The sequence below is a fragment of the Amphiura filiformis genome, chromosome 10, assembly GCF_039555335.1.
Source record: "Amphiura filiformis chromosome 10, Afil_fr2py, whole genome shotgun sequence".
Lineage (NCBI taxonomy): Eukaryota > Metazoa > Echinodermata > Ophiuroidea > Amphilepidida > Amphiuridae > Amphiura > Amphiura filiformis.
Window position 1 is genome coordinate 27,542,252 of NC_092637.1, and position 16,069 is coordinate 27,558,320.

General features: G+C 37.2%; 1 protein-coding gene across 1 annotated transcript; it reads right to left on the bottom strand.

Annotated features, from left to right (window-relative positions):
* Positions 1-1,732: 1,732 nt before the first annotated feature.
* LOC140162701 (V(D)J recombination-activating protein 1-like) lies at positions 1,733-12,189 on the bottom strand. Its single transcript, XM_072185973.1, has 2 exons — positions 12,013-12,189; positions 1,733-6,363 (listed from the first exon to the last, which is right to left on the bottom strand). The coding sequence occupies exon 2, from the start codon at positions 5,630-5,632 to the stop codon at positions 3,353-3,355; it is 2,280 nt and encodes a 759-aa protein (XP_072042074.1). The 5' UTR covers positions 5,633-6,363; positions 12,013-12,189; the 3' UTR covers positions 1,733-3,352.
* Positions 12,190-16,069: the final 3,880 nt, after the last annotated feature.

Here is a 16,069-nt window from a genome sequence, read left to right on the forward strand (position 1 = left end):
TATTCAAAACAAACTCATATTGACCATAAAAACAAATGAAAACAGCCGGTTCTCAACGCGCGATATTCAAAATTACCGCACCGAAATCGTCTAGTGCAATCTCAATTGTCATCAGCCTTCATTGTATTACTGGGACATCATTGCACTAGACAATTTCAGCATCCAGGACTTTGGAGAATTACTTTTTGCATGTTGAGAGACATTATAAGATAATGTGAGTTGTGCTTGATAGTTATTTTTTATTTAAGTTTATCTCAAAGCTTGCGCGCAAATTTGACAAATCACACGGTTTGAAAAAAAAAAAGAAATGCGGAAATTTGTTTATTAAATTTTTTTTTTATTCTTTTCCGGAAAAATTCGGCGATAATCAAAATACCAAGTCGCGAATAAAAAAAAAACGCATTTGTTTTCAAACCACTCGTGAGCTTTGAGACAAACCTTTTTTGGCGTAAGATGCATGCATATTAAAACATCAGAATAATTCAATTTTGACACAGAACCAGCTGTGAAACACTAAGAAATGTCAAATTGCATGGAAGCGATGACACACAAGAATGCCACTGTTTGCCACACTTATATATACAAAAGGCAATCATTGTTTGATTAAAAAAAAGGTTTTCAGTTTTGTTTTAAAAACGTCAATTGATGAGGCAAGCCTGACATGCTGATGTAAGTTGTTCCGTTTATAGGCCGTTTCAATTCACATCGGCTCTCACTGAATTGTTTTGTATTAATCAAATCAGATTTTTCACTTACATTTGAATATTTTATCATGCACTAATTAAATTGGGCTATTCCAACTGAAATTCATGCACCCCCTATGGACGACTTACATGTAACCTTAATCTTCCACACAGGGAGTGTAGATTTTAAATGGAGTCAACTATTCAGGTAGCTCCATTTAAAATTCACACTCCATGTGCAAGAGATTAAGATCATGTCTTCCATAGGGGTGTATATGGATTTCAACTGGAATAGCACATGCCCATTATCTTATTCTTCTTTGTACAAATTAATAAACATAAATATAGCCTTGTACATTGTTCAGAAACTGTGAATCTGTAAATAAATTGTTGACATAACAAATGTACATGAATATTCAATGTCCTTCATTGTGCTCAATTCATTGTCTCTAACAAAAAGTTATTTATTTTTTCGCCTTTGGAGTGGCCATGGACCTAGAGCTAAATGCTAGGATCATTCATGGTTGATTAAAAAAAAATTGTAGGCGTATGTGTTTTGAATAAATTTGTACTCACGTCATACTCTGTCTCTATTAATGGTTTTAAAATGCATACAAATTCAATGCATTTATAAAAACACATAGGCCTACAATTTTTTTTTTAATCAACCATGAATGATCCTAGCATTTAGTCCAGGGACACTCCCAAGCCGAAAAAAAAAATAAAAAAAAAAAAAATAAATAAATAATAATAATTTTTTGAAATTCGAGTAAAGTCCCACTCCCAATTTTGAAAAATGTTCACCCAAAAACGGGGTGGGACTATACTTGAGTCAGTACGGTATTTGAAGAATTTCAAGGTTTTTTTTCTAAGGCGACGAAAAAAGAAAACCCTGCTCTACGGGCCCGACCGACCCAGATTTTGCACAAATTGGAAAAAAAAAATTTCCTGTGCAAGTGAATGCGCCACATTTTTTTTTTTTTTTGAAATTTTCCCAAAACGCATAAAATATTTATAGATTTTGGTAATTTTTTGGTCATTTCAAAAAGAAAAAAAAGCCCGACCAAACCCTTCTTTTAAAGGTCTGTCCGCCCATAGAACTGCTGGGTTTTTTTATTGCCTTTATATTCAAATGGCTTTTTTTTTACAACACTAAGACTTTGCTCAAGTCTATACACTCAACTGTCAACACCACAAGTAAAATGCATATCCACACAAAGTAGACTTTGCTCAAATCTCTTTGGCTTGTTTTTGGCAATTAGCATCAAACAGTCATAAAGTTAATAGACTTTTGATAAGTCCAAGCACTCAATGCTAAACAACATGCATTAGTAATGCACATACTAAAATTGGTCTTGGCACAAGTCTCTTAACATGCTTAAGACTCAATTTTTCTTGCAATTTGTAATGACAGCCATTAAATTAACAGATTTTGCTCAAGTCCATACACTGACTATGAATACAAAACACATATAATTTTATACATTGTAAATGTACAGTATAATGCTTCTGAGAATTTTTTTTTTTTTAAATTTTTTTTTTCAGCTTTGGAGTGTCCCTGGACCTAGAGCTAAATGCTATCATTCATGGTTGATTAAAAAAAAATTGTAGGCCTATGTGTTTTGAATAAATTTGTACTCATGTCATACTCTATTAATGATTTCAAAATGCATACTTAATTCAATGCATTTATTCAAAACACATAGGCCTACATTTTTTTTAATCAACCATGAATGATCCTAGCATTTAGTCCAGGGACACTCCCAAGCCGAAAAAATAAATAACTAAAAAAAAAATGATAATAATTTCTTGAAATTCGAGTATAGTCCCACCCCCAATTTTGAAAAATGTTCACCCAAAAACGGGGTGGGACTACATGTATACTCGAGTCAGTACGGTATTTGAAGAATTTTCAAGGTTTTTTCCCTAAGGCTACAAAAAAGAAAACCCTGCTCTACGGGCCTGACCGACCCAGATTTTGAACAACCCCTGTACAAGTGAATGCCGGCCAAAATTTCAAATTTTGTATTTTGTATTTTCCCAAAACGCAAGATATTTACAGATTTTGGTAATTTTTTGGTCTGTCCTGCCCATAGAACTGCATGGTTTTTTTTATTGCCTTTATATTCAAATGGCATTTTTTCTTACAACATTAAAACTTTGCTCAAGTCTATACACTCAACGCCACAAGTAAAATGCATATCCACACGAAGTAGACTTTGCTCACATCTCTTGGGCTTGTTTTGACAATTAGCATCATATCAAACAGTCATAAGTTAACAGACTTTGATAAGTCCAAGTACTCAATGCTAAACAACATGCATTACTAGTAATGCACATACTAAAATTGGTCTTGGCACAAGTCTCTTAACATGCTTAAGACTCAATTTTTCTTGCAATTTGTAATGACAGCCATTAAATTAACAGATTTTGCTCAAGTCCATATATATACACTGACTATGAATACAAAACACATATAATTTTATACATTGTACATGTATAATGCTTCTGAGACTTAGTCTCATCTCAAATCTTGTGAGATTAATTGTTTCAATAATAAAAACACCATGTATAATCGTACAGTACAAGTATGATAGTCCAACATGCAAGTATAAATATTATTGATACATGTAATTTTGCATAAAATGACCATGATGACCTTCAAACTATCATGGGAGTCGACTGGGACAAGTTGTACGTTTGTGACCAGTCTCAGCACAAAATGAACATTTCTGATGTATTGATGTCCTGTCCGCAAGTTCATGGATTGATTTCACTGTATATAACCAATGAAATTTTAATATATCTTTGAGTTCAAAGTCACTCTGTTGTCTTGCATTCATTTTACGGAAAAGTCTGAACAGTTTGTTTCCATGCTCATTTGGTTCGCTTGAAAAGGCACCCACTGAGCCATACTTTTCAATAAGTTCTGGCACATGAGCAAGTGTTTTGTGCAGATAGTTTGGCATGTTTTGCTTTGTGTATGAAAAGAACATCTTCAAAGTGACTATGAACTTGCTTGCATTTTCATCATACTTCTTGAGGAGGTCAGGACATGATTCAGTAGGTTTTGTTGCCTTCCAGACAGGCTTCAAAAGATTATAATCATCCACCAGTTGTTGAACATATTCACGGCGATTCTCCGGGATCAATGGCAAAATGATAGCCATAGCTTTGTCAGTTAAGAGAAGTCTTGAGTAGTTCCCTGGCTGCATTAGATATTTTTGAAGCCCCATTCCTGTTCGCAAGTTATCATTTAGAATTTCTTCTGCTTGTTTTAACGCTTCCTTTTCCCTTTTTTCATTACTTCCATATGTCCACTTCCTTTCGTTTACCTTTGCAATTTCTCTCACAAACAGTTTTTTAAACCATAGGGCATTGTTGATCTCACAATGCAGTGCATCTATGTGCGACGTCATATTAATAAAACTATCTGTTGTAACCCCCTTGGATTCTTCCAACAGTTTATTATAGGACAAGCCGCTGTCATTTGTTAATTTCCTGTCCAGATTTTCCTCATTGCGATAAGAGTTCCTTGATATTCTGTGACCAAAAGGTGTTTCATAAGCATCATGACGTCTTGTTTCGCACATAGTACACAAAAATGTAGATGATGGTCCGGCGAGTCCTGCTACTTTACGTTCTAGCTTTTCATCAAACATTGTGCTAAACATGTTGAATTTAAAGTCCCAACTAGACCCAAAAGTGTTGTGCAAGTGCAGAGTGCTGTGTTCTAGGTGATGTCTCTCCATGAATAAGGTGCCAGTTAAAGATGTAAACGTGTAGTAGTCATTTTCATCTGCTAAAGCTATCAGAAGTGGTCTGCAATTCAATTGCGAGTTTGGCCGTGTCTCCTCAAAAACTGTTTCCTGCTCTCCATTCTGATTGATGGTGTAAATCTTCAAAACACAAAAACTGTATCGCAAGGCTTTGTCGGGAAGTTTGTTTGCGGACATGTACATTTTTCGTGACACATCACCCATACCATCTCCTCCATCTTTCACCACTACCTGAAGAGTGCCTGTAAATGTTGCAGGGTCTTTTCCAAGAGCTCGTAGTCCATTTGCAATCTGGGGTTCAAGATCGGATAAAGATGTTGCCAATGCTTTGTCGTAGTGGTACCGCTCAGCTTTAACATGTGGAAGCCCTAACTCGGGGAAATTCTGTGGCATGTACTGGAATCCTCCAACAGATTCTCCATCCATGGATGGGCAATGATGTTGCAATGGCGGGGTGACTGTAAATCTGACATTCGGACATCCAGGAAGAAATGCTTTTTCTGCATTTTTCATACTGGCATAGGGTTCAAACACTCTCTTGTCAGCTGCTGCATTAGTGACCTGTTGAACTTTACGATAACGCTTTACCGACATAAATGCAGTAACCCTAATTGCAAGACACTTAGTGCTGTTGAGGGAACTTTCACCAGTGAGCAGCGATTTAATAGTGCTGTATTCTGTCCACTTTTTAGTGCTCCTTAGGTGATTTAGAATCAGCGCATAATAAACAGTTTTTAAGTCTTCACCATAGTGTTGAGCATGTTGCTTTATTCCATTTTTTAAGGTTCTCAGTCTAGCATTTTGTGCTGGCTGTTCTAAATTAAGCACTGGTTTTGGAGGTCTACCCCTTTTTGACGATGATGATGGTGATGATGATGGTGATGATGAGTCTGATGACACACTGTTGTCTAGGGAGCTTTCACCGTCATCTGTTATGTGGTCATTGAGGGACGTCCGTTTGCATGTTGAAATATGACTTTCAAAATTTCTGACAGTCACCATTTCCTCACAATTGTCATTAATACACCTCATAGGCAAGTCGAGTACCAGCTCACAAAATGCCGCATCACACTGTTTAATGTCCCGTGAGACACAGTATCGCTTCAAGCATGTGCCACAGCAGCTGAACCCATGAAACCCAGAGATGTATACACTTTTGGCAAAAAACATGCTTGCAGCTTGTTACATATGGTGTATCCAAAATCCCTTTACATATACCACATTGAAGGTTCTTGTGCAATGGGCTTTGCAAACATAGTTCAGTGCTAAACAGACTGCACAGGTCAAATTTGTCATTGTCATTAACTTCAAGAGATAGGATCCTTTTCTTGTTCATTGTAGGAAGATCATCTTCTCGCTTACGTTTCCTGGCATTGGCAAATAAAATGTGGGCAGGCGTGTGTGCATAACTATGATCATTGGTGTACTGATGATGGCAAGGTGTCTTGGCAGGTGGTGGACAATTAGTCGTATCCTGTAATATTGTTCTCTGCGACTTTTTAGGCAGACGCTTACCCGCCTTCTTCGCACCTGAAGCAAAGCGTGCACAGAATGTGCATGATTCAGGTCCATGCGGCTCCCACTCATATGATCGTGCTGCGGGCTTGTAGACTCTCTTTCTCTCCTGTGCTGTGCACCACTTCGAAATTATAAGATAACATCTATGACAGAACTGTTTTGGATGGATGTCAGGATCATCATGTTCTACAAATATGTTGAAGACATGCTGTAATAGTTCACAAAATGGAGCCTCTGATTTTTTGTCCTTTCCAGTACAACTGTAGCTTTTTCCTGCCTTTTTTATTTTGCTGTACACGATACCACATACACGGCAACACTTGCCAAGGTGACTTCGGTGGTCGTCAAATGCTTGCATGGTGTAGGTGGGTGGAGTAGTCAGCCTATAAAAATGTAAGAATATCAAAATAAATAATTAGAAAACTATTGAATTGCAAAATGAGGTATAAGGCGATGAAAAAACAACCCGCCCAGTTTTGAGAGGCCGACCGACCTAGATTCTGTGTTTCGGGAGAATTTTTTTTTATTTGTTAAAAAATCATGGAAATTCAGACATTTTTGGCTGAAATTTATTGATTTTGACTGGAAAGTTTTTGGAAAAAAAAATTTCAAAATAATTTTTGCAAATTTTTTGAAAATGTTTTGAAAAATCAAAAATTTTGCCTGATTTTTCCAAGATAATTTTACATACATAGTCGATTCAATCATTTAAGGGGGTATTACACCCGTGGCCAATTTTGTGCCTATTATTGCATTTTTCTCAAAAATTATAGCGCATTGTGACAAGTAAGATAAACTTTGTATATTATACTGGCAAGGACATCGAATATTGATCAAATATTGGTTTTCCCTCAACTCCAAAACTGTTGTCTGTGCTGAAATAAAATTTCCAGTGCAGTAGTTGGTAGTCTTTGCCCCTATAATATACATCTTACTTGCCACCAATGTGCTATAGGCCTAATTTTTGAGAAAAATGGAAAAATAGGCACAAAATTGGACAGGGGTGTTGTACCCCCTTAAGCTTTCGGGAAAAGTCATATCCCACCCCCTAGTTTTCAACAACAAAAAAACTGTATTAAAAAAAAAAAGATACAAATTCAATGCATTTTGAAATCGTTAATAGAGTATGCCATTCATGCATTAGGGGTCGGTTAGGCCAAAAAATAAAAAATTGTTTGTTTGTCCATAGAGGCTTATGAAACAGTTGGGTCGGTAGGTCAGATTTTTTTTTTTTTACAGATATTGCACTTGAAACTGACAATTTGAAGACTGGTAAATACGGTCGGTCGGACATGGACAAACAAATAATTTCTTTTTTGGCCTTATAGAGGGGTAAAAAAGGGTGATGTTTCAGATTCCTTAGGGCTCAAGCTTATTTGATGCAGGGTGATCTTCTGAGCATTTTGACACCTTTTTACTGAAATCGGCCAAAAAATGAGAAGGTGCCGTAAAAACTTATAGGACAGGGGGTCTGAGGGGGTCTGAGAAATGTCATTTTGCATCAAAAATGTTATTCTATGCCTTGTTCTATTGATATTGGTGTTGTTTTATATGTTATTGGTGCCAGAGAATCCATTTTTGAAAGTTGCATAAGATTCAGGGCATCCGTATTCTTGGAAACTACCGTTTTATGTCAAAATTAGGGTATGAGGGCGCCCTCATACCCTAATTTTGACATAAAACGGTAGTTTCCAAGAACATGGATGCTCCAAATCTTGTACAAATTTCAAAAATGGATTCTGTGGCACCAATAACATATAAAACAACATCAATATCAAGAGAATAAGGCATAGAATGACATTTTGATGCAAAATTACATTTTTCAGACCCCCTCAGACCCCCCCGTCCAATAAGTTTTTGGCCAGCACCTTCTCATTTTTTGGCCGATTTCAGCAAAAAAGTGTCAAAATGCTCAGGAGATCATCCTGCATCAAATAAGCCTGAGCCCTAAGGAATCTGACACATCATGGTTGTATAACCCAATACTACTTGCATATTAAAATCACAAACATTTTTTTGAAATAAATAACTTGAAAAAAAACAACTGTAATTTACTAATTTTTCTAAAACTTGGGGTGGGACTTAACTCGAGGGTGGGACTATACTCGCGTCCGGTACTGACCGACCAGCCGGCCATATTGAGTCCGTTCCCTAAAACAAAACAAAATGCATGTTACGTCTGCCGAATTCAGAAACTTCATACAGTTTTGAGTCAAAGTCCAAGAAATATGCCGAATTCAGCAGGCATGCCGTATGGTAATTTTTTGCCTGGGTACCCGCCCCAATTGTTGGGGCGGTAATCTGGTATCCCAAATTTTTTTTTTTTTTACAAAAGTCAACCATTGCCATATAATGAGTGATCCGATTTATTAATTTTTTTCTATTTCCTACCCCGGTAATGTAATCTCGGGCGGGTACCCACAAGTCTGCCCGAAATTCCCTACCTTAACCAGAACAATTGTTACCAATATTCATTTATTTCTTGGAAAAGAAAAATATGAAGAAAAAAATATTCAAATTACCACCCGATGCATTTTTCGTGTGGGTAATCGGGTACGATTGCAACAGAAATTTTGTTTGAACTTTTTTCTTGGTTTTGGAGTGTCCCACCAATGATTTTTGATGATTTCAAAATGCATTGAATTTGTATCCATCTTGTAATCATTGGTAGAGTATGACATGAACACTAATTATCACTTTGCATATTGACGCCAGTATAGTCCCACCCGCTTTTTGGTTGAACATTTTTCAAAATTGGGGGGATGGGACTATACTCGAATTTAGAAAAAAATGCATTGAATTTGTTTTGAAATCATTAATAGAGTATGACATGAGTACAAATTTATTCAAAACACATAGGCCTACAATATTTTTTTTTTTTTTTTTTTTTTTGATCAACCATGAATGATCCTAGTTAGGTCTAGGTCCAGGGACACTCCAAAGCCGAAAAAATAACTAAAAAAAAAATCTTGGTCGGGTACCCGAAAACGCGACTGAAAATGCCTGCCTTAACATAACATGTACCTTGTCGCAATGTCGCTCATTCGAAAATTTGTGCGTGAATATTTTTACAAATTGGTTTTGGTGCGTGTTTCACTGGCGACCCGTGTTTACGTTACACTTTTGTTTTTAAACTATTCGTGTACCAGTAACGTAAAACTACACAGGATAATCACGAAAATAGGGTCCCGTGAGCACTTATTCCCGAAACTCCCAGCTCTAATAAACACAAACACACATCACCTGACATTAAAAAAAAAATCCATTACATGTAGGTAACAAACAAAACACCCTGTTTCACATTTTTGGACTTATTAAGGAGGGTCGGTCTGTCAATTTTTTTTTTTGTCTAGAGGCTAAAATGACCTTTAAATATTGACCATGAAAACTTGAAAAATTGGCACAAATTTGGAGGATTTTTTGGTAAACATATTTTGAAAATGTTTTGGTTTTTTTTCCAAAAATGTTCAGTCAAAATCAATCAATTTTGGCCCGAAAACGGCTGATTTTTCCATGGCATTTATAATTGTTATTTTTTTTTAAATTTACACACCCAAACCTTTAAATCATGCCTAAAGGTGCACAGGTCAGAAAAAAAATGAAACAATCGGTGCTGAATCACGCTCAGTACACAATGTTGTTACCAAGCAGCCGGTCGCTACTCGCCAAGGTAGGAGCTTAACTGCAAAATACGCACGCTCATTTGACATGGCACTCTACACCAGTGTTTACTCTCTCTGGAAATTGGGTGCGCCAAATGAAACATTTTCTTCTCAAATTGGCCCAATTTTGGCCCAGGAATTCCTCAAATTCACTAATTGTAATACAACATTACAAATTTTTGTGAGACAAAAATAATTTTCACTGGGCCAAATTTGAGACATACGGCCTCTGAGTAAACACTGCTCTACACCACAAGCAAACACACTTTTGTCCGAGAATTAAAAAAATTACACGGGTATACATGCATCGAGAAGGGTCTGCATTATTGTCTGTATTTTTTTTTTAAAGAATGCGCAAATTTCTTCATTTTGGTCACTTTGTATGGAAAAAATATGGGGGAGGTACATTATGTATGTATTGCAGGCCTATTCAGTTACCGTAATGGTCCGAGTATAGTCCCACCCGTTTTTTAGGTGAAAATGTTTCACAGTTGGGGGGTGGGATTATACTTGAATTTCAAAAAAAAAAAAAAACTTAAAAAAAAAAAAAATTCAAGATGAAAATTGATAATTTGTATTCATGTCATACTTATTATTGATTTCAAAATGCATTGATTTGAATGCATTTTGAATTTTTTTTTTTTTTACAATTTCTGGAATTTTTCGAAAAATGGGGGTGGGACTATACTCGAACGTGGGACTATACTTGGACGAATTATTTATACCATTTTTACATAAATTATAATGGTTACAAAAAAATAGGCCTACCGAAATTACATTTTAAAATAATACATACACTTGGTACGCATGTACATGTATATAATACTCGTAGTAGTTCGATCCACGACAACAAGGGCATAATATATGAACTAAACGCATCATGTACAAAAAGCTGAAGTACACTACATTAATGTACCGGTACATGTAAACCGGGTCAGAATTTCGGCGAGAATCCGAGAATCCATTCTCGCAAAGATTCTCGTCAACAAAATTGCAAGAATCTAAATGGATTCTCATAAATATTTCAATTTATCATACAAAGTTATATGGCGAGAATCCATGGATTCTTGCAAAATTCCACTGGGAGAAAAAGGATTCTCGAACTTGGTTGCAAATTTCTGACCCTGTGTAAAGGACTGTTACGTTCCATGCCAGTGACAATATTACAGGTTCTTTGACTTGCGGTTTTTTTTTACTTGTTTTTTAATGCATTTAAAATTGGCAGTATTACTTTGACGGAAATTGCTGTACGCAGTAAAATCAGCCAACTTTATGATTAAAAAAAGTGCAATTTATTTAAATGCAGATTCGATGAGTTTTCAATTTCCTAATTAACAACTCCTGTCCCAGCGACCCCGTTCAGCGGACAGACTGTTTTTTTAGCAACGCTGCCCATGACATGTCAATGGCAAATTGGAACTTGGAAGCATTTTTATTGAAATTGAAAAGGCAATCAAATACTCATCATCTGACCATGAATGATATTTTGTTTCCAAGGTCCTAAGCCAAGGGGCTGTGCAATATAAATGACGAGGCCTCGGGGAGGATAAAATTCTCAAATCGTGTCAAAATTGCTTCCCTCCTCTCTCGGTTCCCAAAATTCTTTGCCCCCCCCCCCTTTGCACATGTGCCAATTTTTTGAGTTTCCAATTTGCAACTTTACTTTAAATGTTTCTGTCATCATGTCTGTTATGTTATGAGGGAGGCACTTATACGGAAGAAGAAGAAGTGTTAGTTTTCTACTTGTAAGCCGTTTTAGCATTTTAGAGCGTGTTTATTTTTTGGACCGTGAATGCCCCCGGCCTGCCAAAAATTGCTGCTAGCACCCCCCCTTTGGCATGCCAAAATTGCTACCCCTTGTTCCCCCCCCCCTGGTCCCCCCCAATTTGGACATCGACAGCCCCAACAGTCATGACAGTCTACATGTAAATAAAGAATTTAAGCTTCCCTGGATTAATTAAAATTGAAATAAAATCAATTTATAAGCTTAACTGTGAAAACTCATACAAATATGGTAGAATTTCAAATTAAATTCGAGATCGATTGTAATGTTTACAGCTGACCATGTCTACCACCGACTGATCGATGTGGCACAATCCAACCCCCACTGACCGCGATCGACTCTATTGTTCTCGTACACAAAATGCGTATTCCAATACTTCCTATTGAAACACACGGTCAGAAATGCAATATTTCGGACTCGCAACATGACCGGAAGTCAAATTTTAGAGGATCGTTCGTCAAAAATGAGAGACGGTCGGCATTACAGAGTACAATAATAGCGTTGTGTGCACTTTTAACTTTCAGAAAAGAATTACGGACTGATTGGAAAGAATAGCGAAAAAACTATATTTACGATTAAAAATTTACCTTCAAAACGGCACGTTTCCATGACGAAAATAAGGTCGATCACATCGGTGTAAAGATGCTGACAGAAAATTGGTCTAAATCGGTTAATTTTTGGTCAATTTCGACGCTTTAAAAAGTAGCTGGTAGCTAAATTCGTGGTCAGCAAGATGGCGTACAGAAATCAGACAACAGACGAGATGCAAGCTGGGTAATATCCTTGCTCCAGACAGCTGATTGAAACCTCGTTTTTTATCGCGAAATCACGTTCTCAATTTAGGGAATGATGTCATCGCCAATAGCGAACTGTGATTGGTCAAAGAGCGTTACACGGCCAGAGATATATTTATTGACAAGTTACACTGTGTGTGTATTGTCTCGTTCTTACTACTACCAGGAATTAACACAGCCCTTGAATATTATTTTCTTTATTTCCGAAAAGCGCCTGACCCAGATTTTAAATTTCTCTGTCCCGAGAACCGCGCTGTGTCTAAAGTCGGCATACTCTGAATGACTTCATGCCTTCCCACGGTGCGTTGGGGGGGGGGACAAAATTTATTATATTCTTTAGCTTTTTCATGTGACACCACTCGAGGGGCTTCTTGGCAGTTCAGGATAATTATGTCCATTTAAGACCAAAGGGTTGTTGAGTAAGTAAGGAAGGAAGTAAGTTGGACTAATATAGGCTAAGACCGTTTCATGGTTCAGCAAAGATCAGCAAGATCCGGATGTCTTATAGCTGTCTTTTTCGCTTGGTTGAGATTTGATAAATAAATTACTATGATTTGTATAATTTGGATATTGGCATAAGTCAATCGCAAAATCTTCCTGAACTGGGATCAATTCAAAAGTTCAGCGGAAAGTGTACTTTTTGCAGGTTTTCCCATTTTAACCCTTGTACTTTCATCAGTTTCATTGTTTTTTGATAAATAGAGTGTTTTTTGTACAATTGATATTCTGATTCTTGATGAATTGTACCAGTTGCGTAGCGTCATACGTTTTTTTTTTTTTTGTTTTTTTGGGGGGGGGGTCTGTGTTTTTGGCCACACTGGATTCAACAACTAAAGGTACTCCGATTTCATTGAAAATTGTCTAAAATTGTTCTTCACGTAAAATGAACTCAAATAAGAAATAGTTCTCACCTTATAGCAGGGCTACGAAATCACCGGTATCGTGGTACCGGCGTTCCCAGAAAAAATTCAGAGTCCCAGAAAAAAATCAAGACGGGAAAAATAATCTTTAATATCATTTTTTCTGAAGCTCTGAAAATATTCTGTGAACACGATCACTCGTGAAATATTTTCTGCGAACTTTCTGCGACGATAACTGATAAATAAAACTAAACGCCAGTGACAGGAATGAATATAGCATAAGTAGGATTCGTTCCCCAGAAAAGCAGGTTTTTCATTGATTTGTTAAGGGAAATAATTTTTTTTTTTTGCATATTGTTTTGGAAAAACTTCAACTGTTCACATCTTTGGAACTAAATTAATGTTCAATAACTAGGATTTTGGGTCCTAAAAAGGGGGGGATAAAAAAAAATTCAGTCCTTAATAGAGGGGGATCAAAAAAATTCGAGGGTAAAATTCCGGAGTAAAATGTACAAGAAGGCATGTACATTCCAAAAAATTTGCACGCTCCGCGCGCACGAATGTTAAGTATTCAATTTTGTAATCTCAAGCTACAAATCAACAAAATGTGCGCACTTTACAATTTGGGTTTAACACTATGACTCCAATGGGTAATAACTCCAAACAGTCATTTTTAGCTAATGACATAGGGGTAGATCCGGGGTGGGAGGGGGCATAACTCCCCCAATATATTGTTAGGGGATGGTCCATACAATCATCCCCACAAAATTGACGCCTATATATGGGTTTCTAACCAAAATTAACCCCATATTTGGTCATTTTAAAATAAAAAGTGCCAATTTTTGTGCGCTTCGCGCAAATTAATTCTAAGACTGCGCTGGGGCTTTGCCCCTGGACCCCACCTGTTTAATAATTGTGTTCATACTCGCGCTCCGGCTCCACGGTCGCAGAAAATATTTCAAACAACAGTTCACGTTCCCAGAAAGGAAATTATTTTTCGCTGCCCTGCTTTATAGGATCAAAAACAATGCAGCAAATATGAGATATTGATACTTTTTTGCCAGGAGAGAGTTTCAGCTTAAAAGTAGCTCCAGGTCTTGTTATACAAGCTTATAAACATCTCAAAAAAAGTAATTACCCCTTAAAAATGGTCATTATTCAAAAACGGGCTTTTGTATCACAAATTTTTAAAATGCGTTGGAAGCAGAATTTATTTTTGCGCATTTTGACACCTAATTTGTAGCAATTGTCTAATTATTGACATCGTAGCGTACATTTAAATCAATGTAACCCAAGATTTGAAAGTTGCAGTAAAATCTATTCAGTATAATTGAATGAAATCTGTGTAATGATAACCTTAAAATCTGGACCTCACTACATTAAATCGACCGGTGTTTTATTGTTTTCTGGCCTATCGTATCAAATGAGGTGGCAAAATGCGCAGAAATATATTCTACTTCCAGCGCATTTTACAGATTTGTAATACAATAGCCCGTTGTTGAATAATGGCCAATATTTAGGGGGGGGGGGTAAGTTTTTTTTTAGATGTTTACAAGAGCTAATAGATTGGTGGCCAGAGGCCCCGAAAGATTTTTAATATGGGGGAGGGGGCTTCAATAAAGAGGAATTCTCCAAGGTGCGAAAAGGTGATTGGCTGCGAGTGTCCCGCTCAAGGGTTAATGACCTTGACATTGTTTGTCTAGCTTTGGGGGTCGTTCCAACCAGATTTCAACAATCTATGGCGATTTTCCCCCATATGACCCTGAAATGACCTTGACATTTTTTTTGTCTCGCTTTGGGGGTCGTTCCCACAAAATTTCATGAACCTGCAACAATCCAGTCTAACCGGACGAAGTTTTGGTTTGCAGATAATATTTGGAGCGACACACTATACACACAGCATTTGACTTCATGGCATGCGCGTCAATCGTGGGGGGGGGGTGACATGTCCCTTCACATTTTGGGATGGGGGACACAATATCAAATGCCCCCCCCCCCCTGCACACACACACACGTTTAGGCATATGTTTCCCTGGTCTAAGTAGGCTTAATGTTAAGATTCCAACACGCCGCTAGTCCGAAATTGAAAACCACTGCGCTAGTCCGAAATTGAAAACCACTGCGCTAGTCCGAATCTGGAAAACACTCCTTCAGTCTGACACTGCGCTAGTCCGAATCTAAAAAAACACTGCGCTAGTCCGAAACTGAAAACCATTGCGCTAGTCTGAATTTGAAAAACACTGCGCTAGTCCGAATTTGAATGGGGGGGACACTGCGCTTGTCTGATTTTCTGACTAGCGCAGTGTCTTTCAGATTCGGACTAGCGCTGTAGTTTTCAGTTTCGGACTAGCGCCATGGTTTTCAGTTTCGGACTAGCGCAGTGTCGGACTGAAGAAGTGTTTTCCGAATTCGGACTAGCGCAATGTATTTCGGATTCGGACTAGCGGCGTGTCGGACTGAAAACTGGTTTTTTTTCAGATACGTACTAGCGGCGTGTCGGACTGTTGCAGTGGTTTTCATTTTCGGACTGATCATGATGATTCCAAAAAAGCATGAAAAGGTATGCTTCCACCTATCTGCGATTTATCAATGTAAATATGAGACAAGGCAAAGGTTAAAGCTCCCATTTGTGGCTCAAAGTAATAGTGAAAGTGCTTAGATTTTAATAAAAAAAATATAATATAATATAAAACTTGAATAAAGAATAGTTTGCATCGCCTCGTTACATAGGTAATAGGATGCAAGGGTACGACCTTTCACCACGACCTTTGATCTTTTGGTTTAGAACTAAAGGAAAACATTTTGTCTTAAATGTGGTTTGAACAAAATGCCTATTGAACCCTAATGATCTTAATCTTCCGATTTTGCTATGTTATAAAGCATTTTGAAAAGATTTATACCAGTTTAGTAAAATCGGAGCATTAGGTTTAGCCCAAAATGCAACGTTTGAGCTTTGAGCATGAGTCACAGATGGGCCCTATTTTCTGAAT